The following is a 14,786-nucleotide window of genomic DNA, read 5'->3' as shown; positions in this document are numbered from 1 at the left end:
AGTACATTTTTTCTTTATAGAGTAAATAGTTATTGACTGATTAATGCCAAGCACCTGAAAAAGCTGGATGACACTGATTGAAATTTGTGAGTGGTGTTTGAATCAAGTTGCAGCTGCTGTTTCGGATCCAAGTCCTTTGGAAACAATGTTTATTTGGGGGGGGGAAAAGATGTTTGTCCCCTGGGGGTACAAAACTGAGACTCTTTGTAGAGAACACATTTCAGGGAGTAGCAAAATCTGTCTGTGGGTAAATGTTCTTTTCATGTCAAGAGGCCAACATATTACTCTGCAGCAAACAGAGGATGAAACAAAAGCAAAACCAGACACTTTCATGGTTTTGCTTTCAGTCACATTAGCAAAGACCCTTTTGTTTTTGTTCCCCCTCTATCTTTCACTTCTCTGAGTCCCTTCCATCCCTTAGTAAGGCCCTTGGGGGGCACTTGCACTTCGATGTACTTTAGAGACCGCTTTCTCTGCCTGTTGACAACATGTTGCAAACAGATTGCCCCATGTAACTTTGTTCTAACAATATACATTTTTCATCCAAGACGTAAGAGTAACAGCGGGGGGAAAAAAATACAAGAATCAACCACAGTCGACAGTGTCTGACTGCTCTACAGCCAAGCAGTCGTTTGATCCTTTTTGTTATATGTTCATTTGTGTGTATGTTGAAAGCAACACACAAAGCACATAAAATGGGAATAAACACCATGTTACCTGAAGTAGAATCAGGAAGCCATAGTGTCCGATTGGACTTCTCTTTTATAGAGGCATAGACTTCATAATGACATTGACGGGACACGCGGCCGATTAATACGGGAGGCCTGCATTGTTGGCGTGGCTGTCAAAGCTGACAGAGTGGAATCACAGACAAAGAGCTTTTTTCTTTGAAAATTCTTGTGAATAAATGCATAAATCTCTGAATTCTTCACAGATATTATAGATATGGATGCAAAACCGTCTTGATTCTTGGTTAGAAGCAAACAGAAAAAAACGTACAGTTAGCATTTATTTTACGTAAAATGTCGAAGTACGATGCCAGTCTGTTAGTCAGTGTGGCGATCGCCATATGTAAACAGAGCTTTTCCGGGGGAAATTCTTGTGAATAAATGCTTAAATCCCCAAATTCTTTATAGATATGGACGTAAAACAGTCTCGATTCTTGGTTAAAAGCAAAAAACCCCGTGCAGTTAGCATTTATTTTACGTAACTATGTCAAAGCACGATGCTAGTCCGTCAGTCAATGTGGTAGCCACCATATGTAAACAGAGCTTTTCCGGTGAAAATTCTTGTGAATAAATGCCTGAATCCCCGAATTCTTTATAGATATGGACGTAAAACAGTCTTGATTCTTGGTTAAAAGCAAAAAAAAAAAACCGTGCAGTTAGCATTTATTTTACGTAAATATGTCAAAGCACGATGCTAGTCCGTCAGTCAATGTGGTAGCCACCATATGTAAACAGCTTTTCCGGTGAAAATTCTTGTGAATAAATGCTTAAATCTTTGAATTCTTTATAGATATGGACATAAAACATATCGATTCTTTGTTAAAAGAGCACAAAGCCTGGCAGTTAGCATTTATTTTACGTAAATATGTCGAAGAATGCTGCTAGTCTGTTAGACAATGTGGCGGTAGCTTTACGACAAAGAGCTTTTTACGTTGAAAATTCTTGGGAAAAAACAAAAATTATATAATGAATCCTCGGACATATAATTTGTGAGACAATCCTTCCTGTTTGTATGTGGTGCAGCTTTCGTACTTTTTCCAACCTAAATCCGGCGTTGGATCGCTGCATGTGTCGCTGCGACCGACTGCGAATAACTGAACCGGCTTGCGGGATGGCCCCCTACTTGAAGGCGTGATGCAGTGAAGGTTGAGTCTGACCCGTCAATATCATTATGAAGTCTATGTATGATAAAGGGTTTTGTTGATGTCATCACTGTGTATGTTTCAGGCTACAATATGTACACTCCCTTGACCCTTAAAGTTAGTTTAAAAGTAAAAATGTCAGATTTAAACATGCAAAAGGACTAACTTTTAAAAATAAATTAAAGTGTCTTCGTAAACTAAGTACCATAACTCATTGTACAAATATTCAAACTGAAATGTAAAAATCCATAAAACAGATTTCACAGAAACTCAAATGAAATTTGTAGATGACTACCATCCTGTGAGGCATTGTTAAGTCACAATGTGTATGTCGTCAAAAGTTTAATAATCAGGTTTCAATCATAAGGGATTTCCTCTGCCACGCCACCATTTAATGAAATTCAAACATATATTAGTACTACTGTTCTTTATTAAACTACTGTCGTCTACATTTTAAATTAAGCTTTTAGCTTGCATTGGAATCTTACTGAATTTGTGTTTCAGTTCAACAGTGACCTTAAGATTTGTTTCTTCACACAGTGGAGAAATGGGATTAAAGTAACAATAATATTTACCTGAGTCCTGGATGTACTGAAAGTGACCTGTTCGCAGGTCATCAGAGCTGTGTTCAGAGCGAGAACAAGGAGAAGCTGGAGAGGGTGGTGGCTGGGCCTGGAAGGTCTTTGCTTGAGAGCAGTTTTCTACACAGTCCCCCTTCTGTGTGGCATGATAAGTTTGTAGATGCTCCATCACCAACTTCAGGCAATTTAGATGTTCTTGTCCCCAGAAAACCTGTAAAGCATAGGTAAGGAAGCTTGATTTTAGGTGGTAGAGGAGAGTAAACATTTATTATAGTCAGAATGTTGTTAACTCAATTAATAATGTAGGTCAGAAAAAGTGCTACAAGGACAACGTAAGAATCAGCCTCAAGCAATTCAATATCAACAGCGCTTGCTGGGAAGACTTTGCCCAAAATAGATCTGCAATTAGAGAATTAGAGAAACTATCAGTGCCAGGTTTAGCGATCAGGCAGCATAGACTAGGATGTCAACAGATCCACACTCACAAGTGTTTCACATAATACTGGGTTCTACACCTCACATAGCTTATATATAAGGGTGTAACGTACATGTATTTGTATTGAACCGTTTCGGTACGTGGTCCTCGGTTCGGAACGGAGGCGTACCAAACGAGTTTCTGCTGTAATGTAACCCTTACTTTTCGAGGCTGTGAGTCGATCGGGTAACAGTTTGTGTAGATTATATTTACTCTGTCTTCTCTACTACAATGAGGACCAACACGGTACGACAGTATAACCCAGAAACGTCAACGGCGCGACACCGTGGCCGCTGCAAGAACGCAGTGAAAAAAAAACAGAAAATCTCATTGTTTGATTTTTAAATAATTTATTTGCAAATCATGGTGGAAAATAAGTATTTCGTCAATACCAAAAGTTCATCTCAATACTTTGTTATGTACCCTTTGTTGGCAATAACGGAGGCCAAACGTTTTCTGTAACTCTTCACAAGCTTTTGCTGGTATTTTGGCCCATTCCTCCTTGCAGATCTCCTCTAGAGCAGTGATTTTTTTTGGGGCTGCCGTTGGGCAACACAGACTTTCAACTCCCTCCGCAGATTTTCTATGGGGTTGAGACCTGGAGACTGGCTAGGCCACTCCAGGACCTTCAAATGCTTCTTACGAAGCCACTCCTTTGTTGCCCTGGCTGTGTGTTTGGGATCATTGTCATGCTGAAAGACCCAGCCACGTCTCATCTTCAATGCACATGCTGATGAAAGGAGATTTTCACTCAAACTGTCTTGATACATGGCCCAATTCATTCTTTCCTTTCCACAGATCAGTTGTTCTGGTCCCTTTGCAGAAAAACAGCCCCAAAGCATGATGTTTCCTCCCCCAGGCTTCACAGTGGGTATGGTGCAATTGAGGATTCGTTTTTTTCCAAACAAGAGAACCTGTGTTTCTACCAAAAAGTTCTATTTTGGTTTCGTCTTACCATAACATATTCTCCCAGTCCTCTTCTGGATCATCCAAATGCTCTCCAGTGATCCGCAGACAGGCCTGGACGTGTACTTTCTTCAGCAGGGGGACACGTCTGGCAGTGCAGGATTTGAGTCCCTGGCGGGGCATTGCGTTACTGATAGTAGCCTTTGTTACTGTGGTCCCAGCTCTCTGTAGGTCATTCACTAGGTCCCCTTGTGTGGTTCTGGGATTTTTGCTCCCCGTTCTTGTTATCATTTTGACGCCACGGGGTGAGGAGGGAGTTGAAAGTCCGTGTTGCCCAACGACAGCCCCAAAACATCACTGCTCTAGAAGAGATCTGCTTATTTTCCAACATGATTTGTAAATAAATTCTTTAAAAAATCAAACAATGTGATTTTCTGTTTTTTTTTCCCACATTCTGTCTCTCATGGTTGAGGTTTACCCATGTTGACAATTACAGGCCTGTCTAATATCTTTAAGTGGGAGAACTTCCACAATTAGTGGTTGACTAAATACTTATTTGCCCAACTGTACAGTATATGTGTACACTGCACCCTTCCTAATCACATATCTTTCTGACACCCCCCACCCCTCCTGATTCTCCTAGTCATCAGGCCCCCCACATGGTGTCAACCGGAAATACAACTATATAATGATAGCACCAACATATTCATAGTGCAGGTGTCAATGTATTTCTTGTTGTTGTTTGTTCTTCTCTTCTGTCTCTCTCACTTTCCTCTTTTTCTGTTCCCCCCCAATTCCTTCCTGTTTGCTGCTTTCTCCTAATGAACGAAACACATTGAATAATCACAATAGGAGTATGTCATATTCCCACGTGATGCATTAAAAGTGTTCAGACCAATAGGACACTCAGATTCCCATTCTCCGTGTCAAGCAGCTGAACAGGACAGGTTAAAATAAACAAAAACAAAATTGGTCTGCATGGAGAGTCAGTCTACGTAAGGGAGCCACACTCCACGAACTCGATCTCCGCCGGGCTGCCACAGTCAAGAAACAGCACAGAAAATAGAGGAAAAACTACCACCCATGAGGCCACACCACATTCCACCCCGCATACCCATGCCCAAACTGCACAAAAGTCTGTGGTTCCAGAATTGGACCTTTAAGCCACCTGAGGACTATCATACTTGATTTCGAGTGACCGCCGATGATGATAAAAATCTACGCAGTGTAGGTAATATTTCAACACCATCTTCCAAAACAAAATGGCAAACGGTCACATGCGTCACCACTTCGCAATGCATCATCAATAACTATCCAACACAACCTCCTGACATGGTGTCTCCCTTCTCGCCCACAGGCCAGCAACGTGGGTCTGCTGAGGTTTGGACAAAGGACCTGGAATCTTTGAGTCAAAGCTTTTCATAAGTGGTGCTGTGTACGTGCCTACTACTAAGTAACGTGCAGTATGAGTTTGTGACTTAGCCCAGAAAATTAAAATTCAGGGAGCATTTTGAGCGAGAAAATAAGATGAAGAAATCGGAAGGAATTCCAGTGGTTTTTGTACAGCATTTGATTAAAACGCCACAAAGGCCAATATTTTCAAAGGAAAACATACAATTACATATTGAGGACAACCACTGAAAAAGATAGTAGTAATGTGGAACAAATATTTATGTAATAATGTAATCATTTGGTCACGTTGATGAGGGGATTTTTCAGCTCGGACATTATGTAACGTTGAGTAAAAAGCAACATATAAAATATTGCCCAGCCAATTAATAGCTTAATAATTTTCCAGTATTTAACCAGACCCGAAGCCAAACGCACACGCTAGTCACAAAGGATTTCAAGGATGCCAATGCCTCGTGTACTGTACAATTAAAATATTAATATGAAACCAACAAACCCTCATACTATACTGTAATTGCAATTGCATCTAGCAATAATAAAATACTTATCCGTAAAATCTTGCTGAGGGACTTGACCGACAACAAATCTACTGTAACTATTACATATGGAGAGTATTTAGACCTGGAGCAGGCCTCCTTTCAGGTCCAGAAGCAGCTTAGGGGGACCAGGCTCAGGTCCAGGACTACCACTGTGCCGACACCACCTAGCCTCCAGAGAGCTGCTGCATGAAAAGGGCCCAAGTAGGAGATGGCTTCTGTCCTTCAGCCCTGTTCTCATCAGCACATCTTGTAGCTCCAGCTGCACAGAAGCAGATTGTACAGCATCTGGAAGAACACGGAACGCGACAAGAAATGATGAGGTTACGCAACCATTTAAAAACATTGGACTAAGACAATGGAAAATGTTAGTCCAGTCATTGCGCACAGAATCCACAGACATTATAATTACATTAATTTTGAAACTGATGAAATAAAGGAAAAAGCAATCAAATGGAATTGAGGTTTGTTGATTTAATAACTACCGTGGAACCTACCAATTCAAATGCCTTAAAGGTTGAACAGTGTGTAATTTAACAATTTCTGGAAATAATTGTTTAAAAAGAAACGTGTGTGTTTGAGTGTGACATCACACCACAGAACACCACCACTAACTGAAGAGAGGAGAAACATTAAGAAAAAAATAGAACTGGAAGTTGTGGCACAATGTGGAAAAGTAGTATTCAGTTTTGGGCCTCAGGAATTCGCAGTACATTGACATGTAAACTGCACTATAATCATTGGGGCAACCCCATGTTGTTTTTTTCGTCAACGAACAATTTTCTATTGATGATGACGAGCTAAGAATGGCAAGGTGGGGCCCAAAATAGAGCCTTGCCTTTTCAGAGCGCCGCCACGCTGACATCAACAAAGCATCCAAGAGCAGAGGGGCAGGCGTACTTATATCTGTGCTATCAGGCTGTTTCAGGGGCTAGATATAGACAAATCACGGCCGACAAAACCTTACTAAATGCGCTATTTTTAAGTTTCGCGCGCTTTGAGACACTCCAAAAATAACTTTCATACCTCTCCTTGCTAAGCTAAATTGTACCTTGATGTGCGTTTGTGTTCAAATGCAGTTCACGAAAAACAAAAAAAAACCCTATTCACCTTCTCACCGAAACTAGTAAAACTCTTTACACAGCTGTTATAATGCCCCCTACTCCTTGAAATAGGAAACATTGCTGTTCTCGCTACGATTCCCTAACCCTAAACCCAACCCGATTAACCCTAAACCCTAAAAGGTGAAAAGGCTTTAAAACTAGACAATATTTCTATGAGATTTCTCGACTAAAACTAGACGAGGACGAAAACATTTTGAAATGACTAAAATATGACTAACAAGTGTTTTCGTCCAAAAGAATAAGACAAAAACTTAAAACGGCTGCCAAAACTGCCTCAATATTTTGACAAGATGCGGGGAGGCAAACATTGGTAGTCCAGTAAAAGCAGTAAAATGTTACCTTAAGTTAATAAAGATGAGATTTAACAGACAATTTGACTCTGGCACATATTCTTTCAATTATAACTGATCTGTATGGGAAAAATTACAATAAGAATCAGGCTGCTCCTGTTTTTTCTTTAAAAGTGTGCCGCTAACCAACATGTTTAAACAAAGACCGTGACTGAAAAAAACATGGTGAGATATACACGGAGAAGCCAAACACCCAGTCATCCCGAAAGAAGCAAACATAGCAGGAGCCACCACAATAAGACAGCACTCTCTGTCCTTTCCATTTAATCGCAGATGGGTCATTAACTGTGGTCACAGGCTGTCCAGAAGTTGGCCCTAAGTCCCTATAAATCAGCAGACTCCAACCTCATCTAGTAGTTGTTAACATAGCATGGCTGAGCTGGTCAGTCACAGCAACAGCAGCAGCCCATTTGGAAACCTCAAACCAGAATGACTAATAATGCCCTGTGAAGTGGCCCTTTGACTTTGACGGCAGTAATGGTCCCTCCACTGTGCTTGGCTCCAAGTCCTGGGAAGTAGAAAAGTAGAGCGTGCATACACAGCTAGAGACCCCATTATTTTACACAGATGTGGCTAACATGGGGCATATTTAAAAAATAATGCAATGTATGTATCGCTCTGCCATCCCTTTTAACTAAGAAAAAAAAAAAAAGTGCTGGCTCTAAATTGTGTTTTTCTTGATGTCACAGCAGATTCTCGGTCATTCAAGACGGGTAATATGCAAAGGTTGGATTAGGACAATTTGAAATATGATTTTGACAGTGTTGGATGAAGTACTAACTTTTTTTTCTTTTTAACTTAATTTAATTTTCGCACTTTAAAGTAGTGCTGCAACGATGAATCGATTAACTCGAGTATTCGATTATAAAAAACATATTTGAATTAATTTTTATTGATTCGAGTATTCGTTTAAATAAAGTGGTGTTGTATCGGTTTATTTTGAAAGTGCTTGCATTTAGTTTTATTGATTAGGGTGGATACACTGCCCTCTGATCTGCCTCATTTCAGGAAGCTGAATCCAACCGCTCCCTGTTAAGACCAACGTAAGCTAAGTTTTTGTTTGAGCTAATGTTTTTTTATGCATTCATAATTTAGTTCATAGGCATATTTAGCCGTTTTTTGTGGGAATATGTGTCTGAACCATTTGTTAAGAGCATTGTAAAATAAAAGTTAGCATTTTATAGCATTTAAGGTAGCAGACTTTTGCTATTTAAGTTAGCCAATTGTTCTTTTGTTGTACATAGATCCTCATTTTTTTTAATACAATTTGAGCCTCAGCTCAGGTATTTTAATTTTTCATGTTCCTTATTCGATAACTCGATTAATCGAACTAACTACTTCATCGACTAATCGACAACTACTAGCCCTACTTTAAAGCGCACCTGACTATAAGCCACCATCCACCAAATGTGACACGAAAATGGCATTTGTTCATAGATAAGCCGCACCGGACTATAACCTGCAGCGGTCCTTACGGTATTATGAGATGTTTACACTAGGGGTGTCAAGCGATTAAAATTTTTAATCGAGTTAATTACAGCTTAAAAATTAATCGTAATTAATCGCAATTAATCGCAATTCAAACCATCTATAAAATATGCCATATTTTTCTGTAAATTATTGTTGGAATGGAAAGATAAGACACAAGGCGGATATATACATACAACATACTGTACATAAGTACTGTATTTGTTTATTGTAACAATAAATCCACAAATGGCATTATTAACATTCTTTCTGTTAAAGTGATCCACGGATAAATGTTATAGTTACAAGTTATAGTAATTTTATATTAAAACCCCTCTCCATGTTTTCGTTTTAATAAAATTTGTAAAAATTTCAATCAAAAGTAGGGTTAATATAATAATAATAAGAATAAAAATAACAATAATAAGAATAGAGTGACCAAAGTCTGAGTAAGTTTTACGTGTATTTTGCATAGCTATTTTGATATGGAATGCCAGTTCATTTTGCATTGTTGTTTAACTGTGAGAATAGGGCCTCATTACTACAGACTGAAGTGCTTTTCTTTTTGTGAACATTATTTTTTTTGAGAGAGATAGGAATATTATTTTTGTTGTACTTTCACTAAACGATACTTATGTTTGTTGTGAAGGAGAAGCTTATGCCAATAAATGGCGCGGTCCAAAGAACGCCTGTGTCCACTCACCTTTATAAAATACATATCTCTGTACATATCTTACCCAAAATACAACAAGAGACACATAATTGCCACTAAAAGAAAGAAAACTTACCGAAATATGTGTGGAGCAAAAATAGCAATTTGCCTTGCATTGTGCATACAGCATAAACATCTCACAACTACTAATTCTCCCACGTTTAGAAGAAATAACATTAGTATGGAGCGGCGCTGCCCCCAAGCGGCCGGTGGCATTCTCTTCACTCTTAATGTCCATAAACTGCCTCATTGTAATCTGTTTAAGGCAATGTGCGAGCTGGTCATTCAGTGCATGCGTTAATTGCGTCAAATATTTTAACGTGATTAATTAAAAAAAATAAGGATATGAACCGATAACATTTTATTTGACAGCAGCATCATACGACTGTCATAAGACCAAATGAACCACCATGAAGCTTTGAACCAATTGGTTGAAAGGCTTCATTGCTTCAAGAAGGCTCATTTGGCCATCACTGCTCCCTCTGGGGAGACAGTAAACCTCTTCTGCCACCTGCAGTCAACACTGTTGTTGTCCAACATGCCTACTAGCATGCCTTGCAGTGCTAAAGATGTAAGTAACAATCAAAATTCATGTTCTGTGCCAATTTCTTCAGTTACTGTTCCAGTTGTTTCGTGAATTGCTAGTTATTGTATTTGGTAACACTTTATTTGACAGTGGCACCCTAAGACTGTCATTAGATAATCATAATTATGGCATGCTACTGTCATGAGCATTAATGAATGTTTATAAAGGATGTCATTAAGTGTCATCCGTCAAATTATCTCACTTTTGAACGGATGTAAAAGATCTGAGCTGGACATAAATGGAGTTTGTGACATAATTTGCCAGACGGCACTTAATGACATCTGTCATAAGCATTCAGTAATGCCCATGACAGTGTCATGTCATAATTATAACAGTCTTATCACGCCGCTGTCAAATAAAGTGCTACCAAATACCATAACAAGCAATTAATGAAACAACAGAAACACTATCTGAATAAATAATTAGCACAGAACATGAATTTTGATTGTTATTTACATCTGTAGCGCTGCAATGCATGCTCGGAGGGATGTGTTGCCTATTAACCCAAATAAATCTACAAATAAGCCGCAGGATTCAAAATGAAAGAAAAAAGTAGTGGCTTATAGTCCCCAAATTAAGTAAAAGTACAGATAGATGTGCAAAAAATTACTTACGTATAAGTACAAGTAACTTAGAAAAAAATTACTCAAGTACAAAAGTAATTGCTTTAAAATTTAAAAGTAAAAGTATTTTCTCCTGATACAAAGATGTAATATGAATTTGTTAATTTTTAATTATAGTAATATTCTTTAAAACGGTGCAGAATGGAAAAAAACAAGCAATAAGTGACTGCACTGTAAACGGAGGCTTAACAAGCTCAAAACCTCCAAAACTTAGCTTAAAGCAACACTAAATATATATTTAATAATGTTTGTGATATTATGTCGACTGACAACTAGTTGAATGACACCTCTTATATATCTTGAGGGGGTCCGTATTGCTTTTACCGGCACTAATTACTTTGAGGAGGGTGGCAGGAACCCTGCTACACAACAGAGAAAAACTACAAATGTGCTGACTGCTTTACGGCATACGTTACTTCCTCCTCTCCCCATTCATTATAAAGACCGAAGTCGATGTAAACGCTTTAAAAAAAGAGAGCCTACCAGGATATACAAAATAAACATTTGCCCGGCTTTCACTCGCTGGCGTGACGCCCCCCTTCCTCAACTGAACTCGTCACTGCTGACGAGTTCAGGTGGGTTGGGTTAGCCACACTAAGCCACACAGTTGCTGACTGTCATATGTTATTGTTTAGCCACAACTTGATTCATTACCTTATTACTATTTGTCCTTCACAAGGCCGCCGGAAACTAGGGCTGTCCCAAGCGACTAATTTTCTCCCGATTAGTCAGCCGACTATTTTTACGATTAGTCGACTAATCTAATAATAATTTTTTTTTTTTTTTTTTTTTTTTTTTTTTTTTTTAAACTAATTTAGCAATGAAATTTTTGTTGACGCTTATCAAGTCACAAAAAACATATTGGAACACTCAAATCATTTATTAAAGTACAAATAAACACGTAAATAACAATAATAAATCACAAATAAACAATGAGTTCAAATGCTGATAGAATTAACTAGTGTAGCATCCCGATTCAAAAGATGGTCTCTTAAACTGATGGTTTACAACTTTTATTCCATCCTTGATGTAAACACACCGTAAGAGCTACGGTGCACACAAATAAAGCAACACAATTAGAAATTAACAAAAACTTTTCACCTTTTTCCTTTTAAACCTTATTTATATATCAATGAATCGCCTATATGAATTGCCTTTACCTTATTACCTTATCATTGACAATCTCTCCCTTGAGTGCAATCACTGTATATACTGTATATATTTATGACCTTTTAACCTTATATAATTTTCTATACCATAAAATAAACCATAACATGAAATAAACCTTTCAATTAGCATTAAGATCAATACTAATAGCACTTATAGGCCCATTGTCAATTAAACATTATTATTTAGTAAGGCGACAGCACCCTCTGATGTACAAAAAAAATAAAATAAAATAAAAAAATTACAAACTGCATGAAGGCGCTTGAGGTGTTTATTCACGGCCGACATGCAGCCAAGCTTGGCACTGAAGATACAGGACAGAAGAGTGTACTCTCCTTTGTTTCTTTGAAATAAGTCAATGTTTTGGACACTCTGGTGCGCTTTTTTTGGCTTTGTGCCGCTTTCCCCGCTTGCAAACAGAGCATCCGACATTCTAACTTTCCACGCATATATTTTTTTAACCCTTCATTAAACGTCGACGGGATGTTGTGCTCGTCGACGGATTTACGTCATCGATGACGTCGACCATGTCGACTAGTCGGGACAGCTCTACTGGAAACCGAATTGTTGTTTAATCTGCAGACGACCGGGAGATTGAATTTTAATTCATTGATGATTTTACGACACTGTTCGGGTGTGCGCTGGTCTTTATGGGAAATGCAGTCTTAAGGCAAAAAAACTACCACTTTTGTCCACCGGTGTCGCTGAAATCGACCAAACTGAAAAGTTGCTAAGAGTTGCTTTAATGGTGGATTGCAAGTAACTATCAGGTGCATACCGCCACCTACTGTACAAGAGTACGGTGGTTTTTATTGGTCATTATCTTGTTCACCTGCCTCATCTTGCTTCTACGATTGCGCCGGAGGCATGAAAACAAAACTATGAATTTATAATGAGAAGAAAACAAACAAAATTAACGTGTAACGCAGGCGACAATTTGAAAATTACAATCGTAAAAAGTAAAGATACCTGCTGTAAAATGTGGTGAAGGGAAAAATTAATTTCTTATTCGTACTCAAGCAAAGTACAGATACACATACATGTGCTTATGTACAGCAACGAAGTACTTTTACTTCATTACATTCCACCACTGGGGACTTAAGACAACTAAGCTATTACGCTGATGCCATTTCATTTTTTAACAATGCGCAAAAAAACTTGGTTACACTTACAGTATGTAACTGATATCAATGTCATTACAATTTTTTTACTGACTTGGACAAAGAATAGTGGGGGAATTCTATGCATCAGCCTCCAAAAATAAAATGCAGCTGCATACAGGTAAGGTTGTTGCCAGTGTTCCATTAGGAATATGATATCCAGTGGACTACATACTAAGCACATGATTCATTTACTGATTCCTGTATCCAATCAATAATGATGCAAAACATTTTATATTTAAACCACAGCTGTTCGAAGAAATCCTCCAGTGGGTTCATTTAGCACGATGTAGGATAGGTGCATTTTAAACAGACGTGGTAAGCCATGCAGTGGGACTGATTAACTCAGGAGACGAATGCATATAGACTTAGGGAGAGAGTGAGAAGCGGGGGTGGGATTTTGAATGGCATTAAATGATGCAAGTGACACACATCTTTCCAGACTTGGTAAACTGACTAAGATGTCAGTCTTATTGAATATTCGGGCCCGACACCACAACAGGAGTGTTCCAATGAAAAAGGGTTGTTTTCCCAAATATAAATCATTCTGAAATATTACACTGGAGTGAGTCATTTGTCCAGGACAAATGCTGTTGATACATGTTGGCAGTTTACCTGCTAATGTCTTCTGGTGTTGTGGTGCACAGAGAGTTGTTATTTATCAAACGGGGTTAAATTCATGGTGGGGATTTGACAGTAGAAGGACACTCCCTAATACGGTTGTTTTTGATTCCCGTTTGAGTGGGCAACACAAACACACTCACGCACGAATACACATATGCTACATTATATAAGATCACACACATATGCTTAGATACAATGAGCAATTAACTCCCACCATGTGTCATTTACAGCCAAGTTGACCACAGCATCCTGCATGTCAAACCAGAAGCAGGAGCAGCAGCTCTCAATAATTAGGTTAATTTAGAACAATTTTCACGAGGGGGAATCACAGTCATTCCTCATCCCGTTTTCCATCCAGTCATGTCATTTGTCAACCTCCTCCCATCCATGCCCAAACTCTCAGTGTGACCATATTACCAGTATGCTGGCCTCAAAAGTCAGCAGACAAGGCGTTACGCAGTGCAACACAAACATGTGAGCGGAAGGAATGTATATTGAAAAGACATGGGAATACAAGAAGATGTGCCAGGTGTAGTCAGTATTCTGTAGAACGTATCAAACACACTGTGGTAATCAAACCACAGCCTGAAACTTTCTGGAAACATGTCAATAAAAATAGTTTGACAAATCTAAAACAAAAATTTCTAGTAAACATGGATATTCTGTGCACCGGGCCAAGAGGAGGAGGGTCTTTGCCTTGACATAGAAAAATAATCCAAAAAAAGATGGACTGGAAATTGCGCACAGGAGAATGTTGACCTTTGACTTTAGCTACCTCAGTCATTTTAAGAATGCTTACCTCTGACCTTGACTGCCTCTGCCATTTTGGTTTAGAAATCCTCAAATACATACATATATAAAAAATGTTACAAGGCTTCCATTCTCTAAATAATATATACTTATTTGCAGTGTCTGCACTAGATTGTGGTTTTATTATAGTTTACTTTCCAGCTGCCCTCTTGTCCTTCTCATCCAGTCACAATGCATTACTTTTAAAAATATTCATAGCTTCACAGACAGTTGAAAATGAAACTCTTAACAGAGCAAATAACTACAGAGGCACTCCAGTAAGACTTACGTTCATTCAACGGCACAGCATGCATCTAAAAGTAGGGTTGGGCATCGTTTGGAATTGAACAGTTCTGGTTCCGATTCCACATTTCGATTGCGATTCCAAACCATTCTCGATTCAGAT

At 38.7% G+C, this 14,786-nt stretch overlaps 1 protein-coding gene across 2 annotated transcripts in view; it reads right to left on the bottom strand.

The window, feature by feature from the left end:
* The window catches only part of LOC130914348 (intermembrane lipid transfer protein VPS13B-like), a 625,421-nt gene that overhangs the window by 157,244 nt on the left and 453,391 nt on the right, over nt 1-14,786 (bottom strand). For both annotated transcript variants that reach the window (XM_057833447.1, XM_057833446.1), the window contains exons 39-40: nt 5,864-6,066; nt 2,446-2,662 (exon numbers count right to left, since the gene is read on the bottom strand). In XM_057833447.1, coding sequence (XP_057689430.1) covers nt 2,446-2,662; nt 5,864-6,066 — 420 coding nt within the window. The remainder of the gene's footprint in view (nt 1-2,445; nt 2,663-5,863; nt 6,067-14,786) is intronic.

The sequence above is a fragment of the Corythoichthys intestinalis genome, chromosome 4 (assembly GCF_030265065.1).
Source record: "Corythoichthys intestinalis isolate RoL2023-P3 chromosome 4, ASM3026506v1, whole genome shotgun sequence".
Taxonomy (NCBI): domain Eukaryota; kingdom Metazoa; phylum Chordata; class Actinopteri; order Syngnathiformes; family Syngnathidae; genus Corythoichthys; species Corythoichthys intestinalis.
This window is presented reverse-complemented; position numbering and strand designations above follow the sequence as displayed.